The sequence below is a fragment of the Salvia hispanica genome, chromosome 1, assembly GCF_029641045.1.
Source record: "Salvia hispanica isolate PSC_SH4W2 chromosome 1, Shi_PSC_v1, whole genome shotgun sequence".
Classification (NCBI taxonomy): Eukaryota; Viridiplantae; Streptophyta; class Magnoliopsida; order Lamiales; family Lamiaceae; genus Salvia; species Salvia hispanica.
The window spans coordinates 6,449,144-6,467,389 of NC_142692.1; the positions used below are offsets into that span (position 1 = coordinate 6,449,144).

General features: G+C 37.4%; 3 protein-coding genes and 1 long non-coding RNA gene across 4 annotated transcripts; 2 read left to right on the top strand and 2 right to left on the bottom strand.

The window, feature by feature from the left end:
- Positions 1-62: 62 nt before the first annotated feature.
- On the top strand, positions 63-3,012 carry PUMP1 (plant uncoupling mitochondrial protein 1). The gene is made up of 9 exons (XM_048119895.2): positions 63-364; positions 844-1,056; positions 1,142-1,220; positions 1,391-1,524; positions 1,619-1,717; positions 1,827-1,931; positions 2,086-2,160; positions 2,547-2,633; positions 2,731-3,012. The coding sequence occupies exons 1-9, from the start codon at positions 281-283 to the stop codon at positions 2,764-2,766; spliced, it is 912 nt and encodes a 303-aa protein (XP_047975852.1). The 5' UTR covers positions 63-280; the 3' UTR covers positions 2,767-3,012.
- Positions 3,013-3,343: 331 nt separating this feature from the next.
- On the bottom strand, positions 3,344-6,152 carry LOC125223096 (ataxin-3 homolog). Its single transcript, XM_048126069.2, has 2 exons — positions 5,783-6,152; positions 3,344-4,143 (listed from the first exon to the last, which is right to left on the bottom strand). Exons 1-2 carry the CDS (start codon positions 6,044-6,046, stop codon positions 3,529-3,531), a joined length of 879 nt encoding a protein of 292 aa, XP_047982026.1. The 5' UTR covers positions 6,047-6,152; the 3' UTR covers positions 3,344-3,528.
- Positions 6,153-13,358: 7,206 nt separating this feature from the next.
- Positions 13,359-16,817, top strand: LOC148933170 (uncharacterized). The gene is made up of 4 exons (XM_089063352.1): positions 13,359-14,945; positions 15,010-15,285; positions 15,375-15,920; positions 16,231-16,817. Exons 1-4 carry the CDS (start codon positions 13,554-13,556, stop codon positions 16,573-16,575), a joined length of 2,559 nt encoding a protein of 852 aa, XP_088919478.1. The 5' UTR covers positions 13,359-13,553; the 3' UTR covers positions 16,576-16,817.
- A 383-nt stretch (positions 16,818-17,200) lies between these two features.
- LOC125212275 (uncharacterized) lies at positions 17,201-18,028 on the bottom strand. The gene is made up of 2 exons (XR_016134439.1): positions 17,575-18,028; positions 17,201-17,473 (listed from the first exon to the last, which is right to left on the bottom strand). It is a non-coding gene; the product is annotated as an uncharacterized LOC125212275 (long non-coding RNA).
- Positions 18,029-18,246: the final 218 nt, after the last annotated feature.

Here is an 18,246-nt window from a genome sequence, read left to right on the forward strand (position 1 = left end):
TATTAAAAAGTGAGTGTGATAGCACTGTAAAAGGCAATAAATTCCGAAATAAATATGGAGGTGACGACTGACAATGGAAGCAGAGGCTCACCAATTTGCATTCCCTAATTCGCGATTCGCTGCCTCTCCTTCGCTTTTCCCGAGATTCTTCTTTGGCAGTTACGCATCGGGCGCATTTTTGCTTTAATCTCTCTATCTCCGCCGCCAGCTATCACTTTTCACCATCTTCGGCCGTGTGATAAGAATTTCTGTTCCGTTTGAGGTTTATTGCTGTTCGGAGATGGTGGGGCACGGCACAGCCAAATCGGACATCTCGTTCGCTGGAACCTTTGCCAGTAGCGCTTTTGCGGCTTGCTTCGCTGAGGTATACACCTTTTTTTTTGTTCCTTTTTTTTTGCTGGTGTGATTCGGTGCGGTGTTGTTGGTTGTTTGATCTGATTGTCTTCCTGAGCTGTTGATTTTAGGAAATCGCTTTTTTAGGCTTCAATGTGTTTGCGATCTTCTGTTTGTAGTGGATTAAATTGAGTTTGAATGTTGAAGTTGCTTAGGTCGATGTGATTAGCTGTTGAATTGTTTGATCCGTAATTTTAGTATTGGATGATTGTATAATGCTCGAAGATTTTTTGAATTTTTTGGATGGATTATTTTTGTATCGAGTTTGATGTCAGTGGATTTAAGATTTTGATTTAAAATTGATGTTTTTCTTATGCCTGGTTGATTTTATACTCAAATTTGTTGACTTGAGTGCTGTGTTCATTTGTGTTTAAGCTAATTTATCTTAGAGAGGCAATAAATTTGGCCACTGATATTTGTGTTTGAGCTAATTTATCTGTCTGTGAATAGATTTGTACTATTCCATTGGACACTGCCAAGGTCCGGCTTCAACTGCAAAAGAAAGCTGTGGCGGGGGAGGCTTTGCCGAAATATAAGGGAATGCTAGGAACTGTAGGAACTATTGCAAGAGAAGAGGGGTTAGCTTCTCTGTGGAAGGGAATTGTGCCGGGTCTGCATCGTCAGTTCTTGTTTGGAGGTCTAAGGATTGGCTTGTACGAACCTGTACGTTTTTCCTTGAGTTTTGTATTAATTTTGCTTTATCTGCTTCGATTTTTTTTTTTTTTACTTTTGTGCCTATGTTTGACAGGTTAGGAACTTATATGTTGGGAAAGATCATGTTGGGGATGTGCCATTATCAAAGAAAATACTTGCTGGTATTACAACAGGTGAGAACACACTGCAGATGATATTCCATTTTTTGTTATGCGTTTCGTTTATAGTTTCAACATATAAAGTGGAGTATTTTTATCCTGTTAAATGCTTTATTGTGGATGCTCATGGTCTTGGATTAATATTTGCTTTTGAAATATTAACTGAAAGTTTCAAACATTATCAGGCGCCTTAGGTATAATGATTGCCAATCCTACTGATCTTGTTAAAGTACGACTTCAGTCTGAGGGAAAGCTGCCTCCTGGTGTCCCTAGGCGTTACTCTGGAGCTGTCAGTGCATATTCTACGATCGTGAAACAGGTTACAATCACTAAATCCATGTCTTTGTACCTGCTCCCTGCAAAATCCATATCCAACTTGGTGCCTCATGGTTATACTGTTGTTGAAAATATAGGAAGGAGTTAAAGCTTTGTGGACTGGACTTGGACCCAACGTTGCCCGCAATGCTATCATAAATGCTGCTGAATTAGCCAGTTATGATCAAGTGAAGGAGGTATTTTCATACTTAATCATCTTCCTGTTTAACATTTTATCATCTTTAGCTACAAACCGGTTGGTGTCTTGCGTTGTTGACTTGTTGTCTAATTTTGTATTTTTTACAGACAATTCTGAAAATCCCAGGTTTCACAGACAATGTTGTCACCCATATTCTTTCTGGTTTAGGAGCTGGATTCTTTGCAGTTTGCATCGGCTCTCCCGTTGACGTGGTAACTTAATACACCTGTTTAATATAACATTTTGTACTATTGCAGAGATTATTTGATTGCTTCTCTCCTGGAAGGAGAACTATCCGTGGTAAAGAGCTTTTTTGCATCTTGAGTGAGGCCTGCTAATTGTGACTCAACTGGCTTTCTCTGATAGGTGAAGTCTAGAATGATGGGAGATTCTTCATACAAAAGCACATTGGACTGCTTTGTCAAGACTCTGAAGAATGATGTAAGTTCATTTTCTTAACCACCAAAAGTGTTGCTAATAGTCCATGGATTGAGGATTATTTGGTTAGCTCAAGAATGAATCAGCCATTTCCTGCCATTCATATAGTTGTCTTAGATTTGTCATTGTCCACTGCCTTTTAAATGTTCACAGCCTAAATTGACTTAGAAACCTTCTTAAGTCAGTTGTCTCTGAAATCTGAATAGATTTTTATGACCTTACTTCTCTTTGTCAAATCTCCACATATTTCCCATGGTTTTACTTTCTATACTCTCGAAGAAGAGATATCTGCAGTTTCAACTGATATACATGAAATGGAATAGTATTTGCTTGCATGCTACTAGCTGTTTGATAAATCGATCCATTGTAATCAATGTTATGATCCACAGGGACCTTTGGCATTCTACAAAGGCTTCATCCCCAACTTTGGACGGCTCGGATCATGGAATGTATTGATGTTTTTGACATTGGAGCAGGTAAATACTGCATCAATATGACCTTGTGACTTGTGAGCATCTGCAACATATATAATGCATACATTAAACTAATTCCCTGCTAATTGTTTGATTTCAGGCTAAAAAGTTCGTCAGAAGTTTGGAGTCGTCTTAAAAGCCAGAGAAACTAGAGAGGTGAGAGAGCCATCAGATGCTTCAAGCGCCATTCTTTTCAATAAATGAGACTGAACTACTCACTGGGAAAGAGTTGGAATGCACAACTCTTGTCTCAATTCATTTCTGACTGTCATAAAAATTAAGTTGGATGAAACTTCTTGAGAACTCTCTTGGCCTCTCTCTTCTTCAATATCCTGTACTAATTCTTAAAAAATTATTATTCCATTCTCAAGAGTTTAGTTTATGAATTACGTGCCCGAAATAAATGTGTTGACACATTCATTGTTTATGTAAAAGTCTACAAGATTATTACATTCGCAAGCTTGTGAACATTTATTTATGGATTACAAGAACTAGATGATAAAATTATTGTCTTAATATACGAGTATTTGTTTAAAAATCAAATTTCACTCACTAATATGATGTCATAAACAAAAAATAATTGTTCATTCGTAATGAAAAACTGATAGTGATATGCTAGGAAACCATGAATTAATTATTGAAAATGTTCAGCAATGATAAAAACAGTAACCGTTATAGACTTGTACCATTTCGTCATAAGCAATCACTCAAAATTTTAGCAAAAAAAGCTAATGAATTATTTTTGAAAATGTTTATGGCATGTTAGTCTCCAGCCAGCCACAAAGAATATAATCAAACATATATTGATTGTTTTGATAGATAAAGTTTCTACAGTTCCCTTTAAAACAAACATAGAATGCACGCAAGACATTCAACAATGATGAGGATCTCGCCTCTCTCATTCTTCCTTCTTTTCCTCACTGATCTTGTTCTCATTTTCCGAGGAGCCTGGTTGCGTTTCACTAGCAGTAGTCGCTGCTGCTGGCTGAGAGGATTCCATCAGGCTGGCAGCTATTGCAGCTTTCAAATCCTCATCTTCATCATCAAATAACATTTGTCCATCATCATACTGAATGTAGGGATCAGAGAGCTGCTGCTGCTGCTGCTGCTGCTGACCAACTCCCTTCTGTGTTCTTGATGCAATGTTGCACGATTTGGTAATCCTCTCTGCGTCTTCGGGTAAAAGCCACTGCCCGAACCCGTTGGAGGCCTCAGAGGATGCAACGGACCACTCCTTTGGGAAATTTCCTCTCACCAGAAAAATGCTCCACCCGGAGTCCTTCAGTGAGTCAAGGTAGGCTGAAAGGTAAAACTTCGAGAGGTGCTCTGGCGCTGGATAGAGGCTGTCGAAATTGTACCACTCGCCGTTAACTTTCCTGATACAGAACCAATGGTCCTGCAAGTGACAGATAAAGGCATTTTCCTTCTCTGGGTCAATCTGAGCTGGCTCCGCAGCAGGGCTATCGAGGGGGATGACTTGCAAATCCCACACTTCCAAAGCTTTTTGTAGAACCTACAAGCAGAGAAGGCCATATACACAAAGAAAGTAATCATTATATTTGCAATTCTTGTACATAACTTATATACTACTCCCTCCGTCCCGCTTAAGATGACACGTTTTCCTTTTTAGTTTGTCCTAACTAAGATGACACATTTCCTTTTTTAGTAACTTTCTCTCTCCAATTAATACACTCAACCACTTTTTCTCACTCCTATTAAAATATCCATCTTTCTTCATCTTTCTACTTTAATACCTACACTCACCTTCTCTCTCTCCAATTAAACACTTTAACCAATAACTCCTAAAATACCGTGCCGGCTAAGCAATGTGTCATCTTAGCCGGGACGGAGGGAGTACTATCTTGCTTTTGAAAATTGGCTAGGACAAATAAGCAATTCTAGCATCTATGAACAAAAAAATATTCTATACAAGTCTAAAGCCTAAAGTTATTTGGTTGGCTCCTTATCTATCTTCTTGGGGTCTAAGGTCAGATATTCTAGTTTGGCATGAAAGAAACATTCACTTATGGTTCATTGCTGGCAACACTTTTGTAACTGATTGTTTGAAACAATGGACAGTTTAAATTTATAACTAAGTACAAAGCAGAAAACAAATCAGGCAGCTGGCTAAGAACGTGGGTAGCGCATATACCAAATCCAGGGCGTTATATTTACTAGTCAGCAAATCATTTACATAAGATCAGCTACAAGGGCGTACCACTCAACTCTATATCTTCATCACTCTCGTAATTAAAGAATAAAGATACAAACAAACAAAATGTGCATAGAAAGTGACATAAAAAACGCCACATCGCACTAGAAAAGTGGATTTCCAAATTAGAAATGGAAACTATAACAGCTAAAGTGCCAAATATCACCCCAGATTGTCATAATCACTCATCTAAAGATTAAAACAAGATTAGAGTTCCAAATACTACTGTCCCATTATTAACTTAAAGCTTATTCATCATCACAAGAGTGTACCATTCAATTCTATCTCTTCATCACTCTAGGAGATTAAAGAAAGAAAGAACAAACAAAAAGTGACGTAGAAAACGTGACATTGCACTACAAATGTGGTTTTCCAAATTAGCAACCTTAACAATTAGAGTGCCAAATATCACCCGAGCTTGTCATAATTAGTCATATGAAACAAGCGACACGTGTATGAAACTGAAAAACGGAGCATACGTGGTCAGAACGGGAAGCTGCAATTCCACAGCTTCATTAATGAAAATGGCTTTTTTAAATAAATCTCATAACCCCATTTCAAAAAGAATGAATAAAATGTAGAAGTTCCTAAAACATCAGCATTACCTAAAAAACAGTAGGATAGTGCAAATTAAGTAGAACTATAATCTCACAAGATAGGAGGATAGAAACCCTATAACTCAAAATTAGATAAACAATCTATACAGGCAAACAAGGAAAGCATTTCACATCGTGCTAATTGTTCGGTTCAATAAACAATCTCAGCTAAAACCTTCATATATCACCCAATATAAAATTACGAATCAGAAGCTAAAAAAATCCAATCTTTAACCTAAAACCGATCAAAAGTAAATTGAATTTCTTCTCCCGCAAAGAGAATAACGTGTTTTCGCCCAATCAAAAACAGAAATATGCAGATTCGAAGTTTGGAGAAATCAGACCTGGATGCTGAAGTCACCATCGAGAGAGACGTTGTGAGAGAGCTCAGGGACAAAATCTCCGGTGACGGAGGAGCCGAGCATCATCTGGCGCTCCGTGCGATCCAGATCGGATGCCAAGGCCGCCAAATCGAACTCCGAGAAGAAAGGGCCCTGCAGCACCGTGTTCACGCAATGCACCGCGCACAGCTTCGACTCTTGTACCTCGTGGTACAACAATCCTCCATTGCTGGCCCCTCCCCCTCCGACTTCTGCGTTGCTACTCATCTTCTCTCTCTCTAAATCTCCAATTTCCGTTTCGAACCTATAAAGATATTGCGGCGATGGAGTTCAGTTTCCATTTTATTTTGAATCGTGGCAAACATGGAAGGTGACACAAATGATACCATACCCTAACTTATGCTCTTGTAAATGTGACTAATATTAACCACAAAAAAAAAAAATTATATTAATTGTACATATAATTGCCACTAAAGTTACAATCTTTGGTTTCTGTTTGTGTTTGTGCTCTTCATCCATCATTTCCAGCTTTTCCCTTTCTGAATTTTTATGGGATTTCTTGAATTGTAATGAAGGCGGCTATCATCCATCGAGCTCGTTTGAAAAATGAATTAAGGGAACAAATAGAAATGTTTTGCAATTTGTGATTTTAAGAAATGTAGAGATGCATCGTAAAAAATTAAAAAATGAAGATCCCCGACTGGAATAGTCGTTCACTTAATATGATTTTTCTAAAGATGAATGTTCTTTCACGTCTCTAAATGTTTTGTACTTACGAAATTGAAGACAAAATAATAACGATAAATTAAAGTAATAGTACCCACTCAACCACTACTTTGGTAACTGACTAACTCGCGTGCATAACATTGTAACCTCCATGCACAATGTATAACAGCGGTAGCACATTCCTTCATTAAATATTTCTATATCGTTGCACACCCTTGAAAATGATATTGTCTTCAAGGTTGGTTCAACAATAAATGTCCCCCGAAGTTCTATAGATCAACATCCTTCAATCCTACGATCTTGATGACGTGTGGACATCACTGAGTTGGCTGGTTTCATCATCGTCGTCCCCAACTAAATCTTGTAAAGTCTCATGTGGACATCGATAAATTGTTCCAAACTTTAATATGCACTTGAAACAAGTCCTTGCATTGACGTGTTTTCAAAACTCTTCATTGACCATTCTGTAGAATGATCGAGGGTCATGAAGTATTGAAGAGAGTTGTACCTTATTATGTTCGCAAATAGTTTGCATCTAGGTTGCTGCCAGGTGTGCTTCTTGTCGTTCGTAGGATGGAACTCAGGTTGGTGTGATGCCATCAACAAATCAACCTATGGGTGTACATAGAGGAGTCGAGAAAGTTAATTATTTTTCTCATTTGGACTACATGTGAATATCTTACGATATTTTGATTTTTTATTTTGTAACCGTAAACAAGGTTTTAGTCCCCCAAAGAAACAAATTATTGTTGATTTGTTAGCTCGATAAGTTGCGTTAGTCTATTCTCAAAAGTTGCAACGTACTCATCCAAAGACCCATCCTCCGTATTGGCACATAATGCTTCATATTCGTTCAAAGCGAAGCTCGTTTCAAACCGCTTGTGGAGTTCACGTGCAAAGTTCTCCCAATTAATCAATGGCACCATATGCACGTCATAAAAGAGTTGACATCTTTAGAAAAGTTAAACCAACACATTTCAGAATTCAGAAAATATCTAAATTACAATGACTCACACAAAATATTACTCCATCTATCTCCCAATAATTATTCATTTTGGTCCAACACGGGTAATAAGAAATGTAAAGGAAAGTGAGTTGAAAAATTACCATTTATGGTAGTTAAAGCGGACAATTAACGGAGAGGACAAAAATGACAAAAGTGGATAATTAATGGAAGACGGAGGAAGTAATTTGATTGAAGTTATCCGACAATGATATATTAGAAAATCTGAAAGCATACGCATTAATATTAAAAAAGAAACTTTACATGGGATATGTATTTACGTGCAATGAGTTGTGATCAATTGCTAACTAGGAGTAATTAGCAATTTCAAATTAAGAGTAAATCTTAGTAATTAGATTATAGTAAAATATAGTGGTTCAAATAATGTCAAGTGGAATATAATTTAAATTAAAAAATTACTAAATAAACTTAAAGGGTATTAATGTCAATTCTTATTATATAGTAGTAAAAACTAACCACTTTCCCTTTCCTCAAAATCATTTTAAAACTTTAAATTTACGTGACTCGTTATATTGGTTGCAGCGCGTTGGCGGGGAAGGTGACGAGCCAGCGCCCCTCTCCCCATGTGGCGCGCTGGCATTTGGGCGTGCCGCCCAATCGCCGACCCGCAAATAGACATCGTTTTTTCGCGATTTAATATTATTACTCCCTTCATCCCTTAAAAATAGAAATTCTTTCATTTTTGGTTCGTCCCCTATAAATAGATACTTTCATTTTCAGGAAATTTCTTTCTCTCTAGTGAGGTGGGACCCGTTTTCCATTAACACACTTTTCTTTCTATCTATCTCTTTTTTTACCAATTTTGCATTAAAATCCATATTGTTTCAAAAGTTTCTATTTTTAAGGAACAAAGAGAGTATTATTTAAAAACAAATCAGAGATTCGAGATTTTTTTTAATTAAATATTTATAAAATTGGTAGTTTTTTAAAAATATTTTATTTTTTAATTCTTCCTCACTTACCTATAAATAACCTCATTTCATCACTTCATTTTTCACTCACGAACACTTTCTTCCCGTATGATGCAAATCCAATTACAATTACACCTTGATGGGATTCAGTTCTTGAGGGCTCAATTGGGTCTCCCCCTGTTTAGACAATGACGCCAGCGTCTCAGGATGATCCGCAGTTGCCGACAGAGTAATTTTGAATGATTTTAATTGTGTATTTTTTTTTATTTTCTAGTATTTTAATTATATACTTTTTTTATTTTCTGGGATTTTAATTATGTTTGTTTTAAATTATGCATTTTTAATTTTTAAGATTTTAATTGGTAACTTTTCAGTTTTTTAATGAAATTTTTTTGATTAAACATTTATTTTTATTAGTTGCATTTAAATTAAAGAACATAAGTAGTACTATGATCCATGAATAGTGAAAGGAGAGATTGATAAAAGATAGAGGGGTTGGAGGTTTTGTTTCTTAATTATGAATTAAGTAAAAAAGTAGTATTGTAGAGCCCATTAATAATGAAAAATAGAGATGAATAATGGATGAATAAGAGATACGATTGTGAATGACCGGGGGCATATTAGTTAAAAATAAATACTCATAGATACTTAGCTGAGGAATAATATCCGGGAAGTGGGTATAAAAACTTTAAATCTAAACACTTACTATACTAATTTACGACAATAGCTGTAAAATAAGTTGAGATGCTATATTTATAGATGACGGTGCAGGAGTGTCAACGATGCTCGGATGTGGGTAGAATAGCATAATCTTCTTGATAAACATCGGCGGCTACACCTCGAAGCAGTGATTCACGACGGGCCGTATAATGTGATCAAGAATTGGAACTATACCGGTTTGGTTGATGCAATCTGCAATGGCAAAGGCAAATGTTGGACTACGAAGGTTGGATGTGAGGAATAACTGATTGAAGCCATTGATAGTGCCATGAGAGCCAATAAAGATTGCTTGTGTTTCATTGAGGTGATGATTCACAAGGATATGATACAAGCAAAGAACTTCTGCAAATGAGTACCATTTGTTCGGCAGCTAATAGTCGCCCATCCAACACACCCTAAAGATCTAATTGACTCCTACGTCCAAACTAATTACTAGTAATACGTATATAGTGGAATATTGTCACTTATGTGAGCATTATTGGCGAACATCTTCCTCATTTAGGATATGTTAACGTTATTTATCTTATTTTATACATTTATTTTAATTTTAATACATCGTAAGTAATTATTGAGGTCATTAATTTTACCAATTAAATAATAATATAAAATCAATTTATTTATTTTCTCAACTTTAGATAAATGAATAAAAGAACAAACTGAACCTTATTTTTATTAATTTATAAAAGTAATGTTGCCAATAATAATTTATATAGTGAATCAAACTATATTTATTAAAAACAATGAGAATATTGAGTAAGCGACATTAATATTCACGGATTGTGTTCATAATATAAGTCACAAAACATGTATAAGAGTTAACTAGATTGCATTTTTCAAAACTCAATCAATTGTGAGTGGTGAATTTAATGTATGTGGAATATGTATAAATTCGGGTGTAAATTTGTGAAATAAAAAAAATGAACTTTTTGTAAATTTGAATTCATGACCATAAATTTATACTCCTATAATAAGATAATGAATCCACCATATGAATTACTACTTAAATTATTACTTGTATATTATATATAATTCAACAAATTTACTAAAAAGTAATAAGACGTACCTATAATTTATCATTTAACTCAATAGTTACCTAGCAATAATTTATCAGAAATGCGACTATTTAATTTAAATGAGCTCAATCAATTTGTTGTTAATATAGTTGTCAACTGCTCCACAATGAAAATAATCAAAGAATAAATCCTACCTAAGTATCACCTAACTCATAATGTGACAACTGACTCATATGCGTGTTGATAAAAATTTCCAAAATAATAATAATAATAACAATAATAATAATATTAATAGTCCAGGTTGATAAAATTGAAGATACACTAATGCACTAGACTTATAATCAAATTAGAGTGAATTACATAAATGGTACCTGATCTTTCACTTTCGCACGAAAACGGTACCTGATCTTTATTTTATATCGTTTATGGTATCTATTAATCACAATTTCGGTACCTAGCATAAATTTCGCCCCAAATTACCCCGTAAGGACAAATTAGGTAGATGGGGGTAATTTTGGAAATAAAAAATGTCTGATTTTTGCAGATATTCAGGGTGTCAGGAGCGAATTTCTGAAGATTTGATGCAAAGTGTTAGGAGCGAATTTTTGATGATTTGATCTCATGCACAGTAACATTATTTTTGTCTTATGTTTTACTTCAATGGATGGTTGACACGTCAACAATTTCATTTTCACTAAACATCCTTCCACCATGCCACTTCATCTCACTTTCTCACTCTCTCACTTAAAACCTCCACCGTTTCATCTACCACTCTCACTCTACCTCCCTTCCACTCAATCTGACGTCCGGCCGACTGAAGAAATCGACCGTCGGTGTTGTGCTATTGACGTTAAACGGTGAGAAATGCCCCCCAAGAAAAGAGGGCGGGCGTCGTCTTCAAAATCGAAAGCTTCTAGCTCCGGGGTTGGCTATGAAGCTCCTCATATAATAGATGTAGACGAGGAGACGTGGGACATCCGTGGTCGTGGACAGAATATATTCAACCCGAAAAATGAATACGGTGAGTTTTTTTGGTTTCATTGCTCGATTTTGCAGTAATCTTAAATTCAACAGTCATAGTAAATATTTGTTTCCCCTTCGGCATTGGTGTTGGCAACAAAGTTAAAGGAGGGCAAAAAAAAAGTTTAGTCCGTAGCTGCAATTGTAAGTGAACAACTATTTTTCTATATCTATATACATATGACTGATTTTTTTGTTATTCTTAAACGGCTTTTTTTTTTGGTGAGTCTTAAACGGTTTTTTAATTGTTGTTTCTTTTGCTTTTTTGCACCATGAATTTAGCTAATGCTCCAATGTTTGTTTCATCCGCATTTCTTGGGCACTGCGAATTTTTTTTTTTGCACCATGGATTTATGAATGCAAAAAGTTGTCATTTTTTCTTATTTTTCATAGAATCTTGAGCATTTCATGTTTCTGCAATCTGCATTTGGTGATCATATTATTACCCTATATATCAAGAAATCAGTACCGTAGTCATGTGGTTAGAGTAACACATACACATTTTACGTTATTCAAGTTTATTTTATTTTTTATATATAATTCATTGATGAAGGAATGTAGTGGCATCGCCAGCTGCAATTTTTTTTCCATTGAATTGGGGTATTACTTGATTTGTTTGTTAATGATTTTTTACATTCATTGTCACTCAGCTGGAAGGCCTGATAGGTTTAGTTTGGCCGTTCACCATGGGGGTATATTTGTTGGCGAAGAATATGTAGGGGGTATGTTGAATTATGTGGATAATTGTACTATCCGGCAATTCGAATTGCTGGACTAGTCATCCATTGTGCTTAAATTAGGTTATCGCAGAGAATACATTTGTGAGTTCTACTACTGCCATCCTTCCCACAATCAAGCATGTCATGGCACTAAAGTTGGTCATCCTCTCGAACCACTTATTGATGAGGAACACTTGAAGAGATTCAAAAAGTTGGCTAACAAACTAGAGAGAATTGTGCATGTTTATGTTTTGGAGATCACCGAAGTTGAAGCGAGAGCCCGAAAGCATAAGGACCAAGAGGCATATATGAAGGATTATTTCAGTCCTAAGTCGAAGGGTGTAGTGATAGAGGAAATCGACGAGCCCCCTCTGGTTGTGTCGAAACAGAAGCCGCTGAAGAAGGCGAAGGTCAATCCTGGAATACCTTTGCTTGAGTGGTATGAGCAGGATGTAGAGTTCGAAGACTATTTAGTGAGTAGTTTGGCTAAAGCACGTGAAGAATGGAGAAAGAAAGAGGTAGATGAATCAAGAATTTTGAAATTTTTGATGGATGAATTTAGTGCAACTGTGGAACAGGTACTTGAATTTAGGGTACTGCATGTGTTATTATTTTGAACCTAAACTGAAATTTATTTTTTGGGTACTGCATGTGTTATTATTTTTTCGCACTTAAACTGAAATTTATTTTTTGGGTACTGCATGTGTTATTATTTTTGAACTTAAACTGAAATTTATTTTAACTGTCTGTTCTTTTGCATTTTTTTGTAGTTGAGAGATGATCGGCCAACCTTACAGCCCGAAGCAACACTAGTTGATACACCTTCATCTGTGCAAGTTGAGGAGCAAGCCCCACAAGAAACAGTAGTTAAAGTAGTTGATGTTCAGCCAACTGCATTTGATTTTTTTTTTTGAATTTAAGGTGTACTAACTTCATTTGAATTTTTTGTAGCATCGTGTGGCAGCGCATAGAGTAGAGAAAATTACTGATGTTCCATTTGAACCTGCACAGCCGCAACCATATGTGCAAGTTGAGGAGCAAGTTCTACAGGAATCATTTGTTCAGCCTGCATTTGAGGAGCAAGCCCTACAAGAAACCGTAGTTGAAGTAGTTGATGTTCAGCCAACTGCCTTTAAATTTTTTTTGAATTTAGGGTGTACTAACTTCATTTAAATTTTTTTGTAGCATCGTGTGGCAGCGCATAGAGTAGAGAAAATTACTGATGTTCCATTTGAACCTGCACAGTCACAACCAAATGTACAAGTTGAGGAGCAAGTCCTACAGGAATCATTTGTGCAAATTCAACCAGCCCCACAGACTGAAACAGTTAGTTATAAAGTGGGTATCGTATTTAATATTATGAAATTAGTGGTTACTAGGAGTTGATGAGTGTACTAACATTAGGTATCTACTGTGTTGTTACGTTATGTGGTATAGCCTGTTGAAGTATCATCCGATGCACCAGGCAGTGGAGTGGAAAGTTGCTTGGGAACCGAGAATGAAGTGTATAGACCCGATTTGAATAATTTGTGTAATTTGTGTGAACCACATGAGTATTCGTTCATTGATAACTTGGTAGAAAATTGGGAAAATTGGGAGCAATACCTTGAAAATTGGGTTGAAGGTGGAGCAGGGCAACAGATGAAGGAGAATGTTGGCGGAGTTGATGTTCAAGCTTCGCAAAACTTGGCCGATACAGCTCCTCTAGATGATAACTTGGGCGGGGGCAGACCCCAAGTTGAAGAGGAAAACCTAGCTGCAGCAGGGGAGAACATAGTGGGATTAGAAGCCCAGACGCCTCAAAGTTGGGAAGATTGCCCTCTACACAATGAGGGTAGTGATGAAGATTCAGACGATGATGTTGTCCAGGTCATATCTGTCAACAACATGTGTAGAGACGAGCAGCTCTTTTCTTCGTACTTCGAGGAGCTAGTCCGGGCAAGTACTGATGTTGAAGTAGATACTTCTGCAAACCCAAGCGGTCCCTTAATAGCATCTGGTTCGAATGCCTCCAAAACCACGAGGAAGAGATCATTCTCAGCAAAAATTACTAAAAGGAAGGATGATGGGTGGCAGCTGGCAGAAGAAGCCGACATGCTTAATGATTTGGCGAATACCGATCTACATGACACAACTGATCTTGAAGAAGGTAGGCGTAGGACCAATATTCGTTGTCGCACATTCACTCTCACTGATGGCTTGCCGGACTGGAGTGTTGGGGATGTGTTCGGTGATAGAGAGTACATTAGGGAGACACTCCGACAGTATTCAGTGTTGTCGAAGAGGGATATCCACATCAAGGTCAATAACAGGAAAAGGTTAAGAGCCGTGTGCCTTGGACGTGGCTGTCAGTGGTTCGTTTACTTCAGGAAGAATCCCATTCATAACATGACAGACTATGTTGTACAGACGATGAATAGAAGACATTCGCTCACTTGCTCCAGGGTACAGAATAATCGATGGATCACGTCGAAGTGGTTAGGGCAACGGTTCATAGAAAAGATCAAAGCGAACCCTCACATTCCACTGACAGCTATTCGACAATGTGTAGATGAGCAATTCGGATCAACTATCAGCAGAATGAAGGCAAATCGGGCTAAAGAAACGGCACTGCAAGGCATCTATGGAAAGATTGGGGATCAGTACAAGAGACTTTTTTACTACAAGGAGGAGTTATTGAGGACGCATCCTGGATCAACTGTCCACATACACTACGATGATGAAAGAACGAGCTCGAGCTCTGGCCCTCGGTTCCGTAGGATTTATATTTGTTTAGGGCCATTGAAGGTTGGATGGAAACGCTTTTGTCGACCAATAATCTTCCTTGACGCATGTTTCTTGCGTGGGATGTACAAGGGTCAGCTCTTCACCGCTATCGGCATCGATCCCAACAATGGATGGTGGCCAATAGCTTGGGCAGTTGCCGAGACCGAAAGCTACGAGCAATGGCATTGGTTTCTGGATTTCCTAGACGAGGATCTGGATATATCGGCTAATCCTCCTAGATATGTTTTTATGTCGGACCAACAAAAGGTACAACATTTTCTATTGTATATGAAGTATAAATTTTGTATTTATTTCAATTTACTTTATGCAGGGCTTGGGTATGGTAATTGGTGAAAAATATCCACAAAGCGAACACCGATTTTGCGTACAACATATGTACAACAACTACAAGAAGCGCTTCTCCGGAGACATATTGAAGAAGAGGATGTGGGGGATTTCATCTAGCACAACGGTCGTGGAGTTTGACCAAAATATGGATGCAATGCAAGTGTTCAACACAAATGCACACCAGTATCTGACTAGAGTTGCCCCGAAGGAGAAATGGATTAAGGCCTTCTTCTCTGAGCACACTCTTTGTGATACACAGGTAACCTACTAACTGCAAGTACAGTACAAGGTATTCCTTTATATTGACTTCACATTGTCAATTATTTTAATACGTGACACGTCATGTAGCTCAACAACATGTGTGAGACGTTTAACTCAAAGATTGTTCTTGCTCGAGAGAAGCCAATAATAACCATGCTGGAGGAGATTCGAACACAGCAGCTGGAGCGCATACAGATCAGAGGTCAGTGGGTGAAGAACTATGATTTCCCGGTACCTCCTGTGATCAAGGAGATTATTGATAAAGCAGCCGCAGAGTCGACCTCGTGGAGATCGTTGTGGAACGGTGAGCATGAATACCAAGTCACTGGCCCTTATGGTCAGTTTGTGGTGAATTTGCAAACAAAGAAATGCACGTGTAGGCTTTGGCAACTCAGAGGTATCCCATGTGTGCATGCGGCAGCCTCCATTTTGAAGATCGGCGATTCCATCACAGATTATGTGTCTGAGTATTACTCACGGATCCGCATGACTGCCCTCTACGAGCATGTCTTGTATCCTATCAACGGGATGGAAAATTGGCCTAGATCGTCGGAAGTTGGTTTCGAGTTGGTTCCCCCTAACACAAAAAGGCAACGTGGCCGCCCACGCAAGGTTAGAAGAGAACAAAATCAGGTATGAGCACTAAGTTACCATAATACAGATACATCTTTGTAGTAATTAAATTAATTAGAAATAAGTGCATGCTTTCTATCCTCTTGCAAATAAGTGAAATCCAAACAAGTTTTGCAATATTATACTCCTATAGCCTTTAACTGATGCCACATCATTGTGATATTCTCACATCTGATTCCACTTTTTTCCAATTTTAAATGAAAGCAAAATCAGTTGATACATTTAATTTGATAAGTAGGTACTTATGTTATGCTACAAAAATCAGCTAATGCCACTAAGTTACCATAATTTTGCTTGTTGGGAAACACAGGTACAATATCGTGAGAATGGGGTCGAAGAACTTATGCGGTCAACCTTGATCACGTGCAGTCGATGCGGTCAGATAGGGCACAACAGGAGAACCTGTCAAAACGACCCTCGACCACCGACACCGACTAGTCAAAGGAGTGGAGCATCTTCTAGCCAGCCGCAATCTGGTGCGGGGCCATCTTCAAGTCGATCAACTGCCGCACCGCGGGTTGCTCCGGCCAGACAAGCACCAGCAGCTGGGAGAGGGCAGCCTACTCGGGGGATAGCAGGAGCGGCAGGTCCACCTCGTCCAATAAGCGTCACCAGGAGGGCTCAGAGGTGTGGCCGTCGCAGAAACGCAGATTAAACTTGTGGGTGTCATAGTGGGATTTTGTTGTGGTGTTGTGTTTCATTTTGTGAAAATCACGTGCAGTCTGCCTTGTTTTGTCATGAACTTTGAACTTTACGGACTTCGATTGAAGCCTAGCATTTCAGGTGGTTTTTGATTTTTTGGACATGGTATCCCCATGGGGATGGCAGACTGGTGATGATTTTTGTCAGGTTTATAGTGAATCTACGATCCAGCTTTCGTTTGTTGTAAGCATAACAATCTACAGTTTATGGTTATGAACTTTGCATAGATATTTTTGTCTTTCATGTTTGATATGTCTTACTTTTCGCAATCATTTTAGGGTGTTGAAATTTAATTCACGTTTTATTATCGCCAATAGTACCAAATATAATTCACATTTTATTATCACCATCAGTACTAAAATAATAACAAATGTAGTACCAAAATATTAACACACCAATAGACATTTTATTATCACCATTATACGAAAATAATAACAATGTAGTATCAAAATAATTAGTCGTAGTTTATTATTACCAAAATAATAACAAATGTAGTGCCAAAATAATAACAACTGCAGTACCAAAACCAATAGTACTAAATAATAACACCATTACTACCAAAATAATAACAAATGTAGTACCAAAATAATAACAAATGTAGTACCAAAATAATAACAAATGTAGTTGTCTTCCCCAAATCAACTGAACATAATTGTATTACACTAAGCTTCCAATAGACGGATCTAATTTACCAAACTAATAACCATAGCAGCAATTGCAACAACTAAAGAACAACAAGCAACACATACAAGAAAAAATTCTTTCCCTTTACATCCAGCTCCCACTGTCCGGCCACACTTTCGATCTTCACAACTTTGTGATTCAACTTCGTCAACGTCTTCTCGACGAATCTGCCCAACAGAATCCTTGTCCATCGACTTTGGATAACACCATTGAAAAAAATGACAACCCCCAACCTTACCTTTCTTCTCGCAAACGAAGTACAACATACCGTAAGATTCTCGTCGTGCGTCAGCCACTATTTTGAGACTTGCTCTTTGGCGACACCAACAGTTTTCGTACTCAACTCTAAGCCAACGACACCCGTTTCTTCCTTCACCCGAGTAACTTTCGTAAGTACTTGACAACCTAGACATTGAAGAAACAAAGAAGAAAGAAGGAAATGAGAGAAGAAATAGACAAAAGGGGAGTTGAGTAAAATATATATATAAAAAGGGAAAAAAAAAAGTTTGATATGACTTGGTGCTAAAATTCAAATACAGTAGTGAGACAATCTGCCACAATAATAATGACATCAATTGGAATTACAAACCTACCCTCTGGGACATGGATGTCATTCTGAATTGGAAAGGGGGTATTTTAGTGACGAGGTACCATAAACGATATAAAATAAAGATCAGGTACCGTTTTCGTGCGAAAGTGAAAGATCAGGTACCATTTATGTAATTCACTCATCAAATTATTGGGTAGAAGAATGATACAAACGGGCAATAATAAAATTTTGATCTAGCATAATAGTAGTAATTAGTAACATTGTGACTATCAATTTATTTTAAGAAATGCGACAATATTATTTTAAATGGGTAGTGGAATCTAACTTTTATCAAAAATAAAAATAATAATATCAGTACTCGTGAACTTATCATTTTTCATTTATTTTCCT

Excerpts from the sequence above, each read along its gene's own strand:
- LOC148933170 (XM_089063352.1), top strand. The coding sequence starts at position 13,554 with ATGAAGGAGAATGTTGGCGGAGTTGATGTTCAAGCTTCGCAAAACTTG. Across the intron at positions 14,946-15,009 it reads TTATGTCGGACCAACAAAAG|GGCTTGGGTATGGTAATTGG; the intron begins GTACAACATTTT and ends TACTTTATGCAG. Across the intron at positions 15,286-15,374 it reads ACACTCTTTGTGATACACAG|CTCAACAACATGTGTGAGAC; the intron begins GTAACCTACTAA and ends CACGTCATGTAG.
- LOC125223096 (XM_048126069.2), bottom strand. The coding sequence starts at position 6,046 with ATGAGTAGCAACGCAGAAGTCGGAGGGGGAGGGGCCAGCAATGGAGGA. Across the intron at positions 4,144-5,782 it reads ATGGTGACTTCAGCATCCAG|GTTCTACAAAAAGCTTTGGA; the intron begins GTCTGATTTCTC and ends CTCTGCTTGTAG.
- PUMP1 (XM_048119895.2), top strand. The coding sequence starts at position 281 with ATGGTGGGGCACGGCACAGCCAAATCGGACATCTCGTTCGCTGGAACC. Across the intron at positions 1,057-1,141 it reads GGATTGGCTTGTACGAACCT|GTTAGGAACTTATATGTTGG; the intron begins GTACGTTTTTCC and ends TATGTTTGACAG. Across the intron at positions 1,221-1,390 it reads ACTTGCTGGTATTACAACAG|GCGCCTTAGGTATAATGATT; the intron begins GTGAGAACACAC and ends AAACATTATCAG.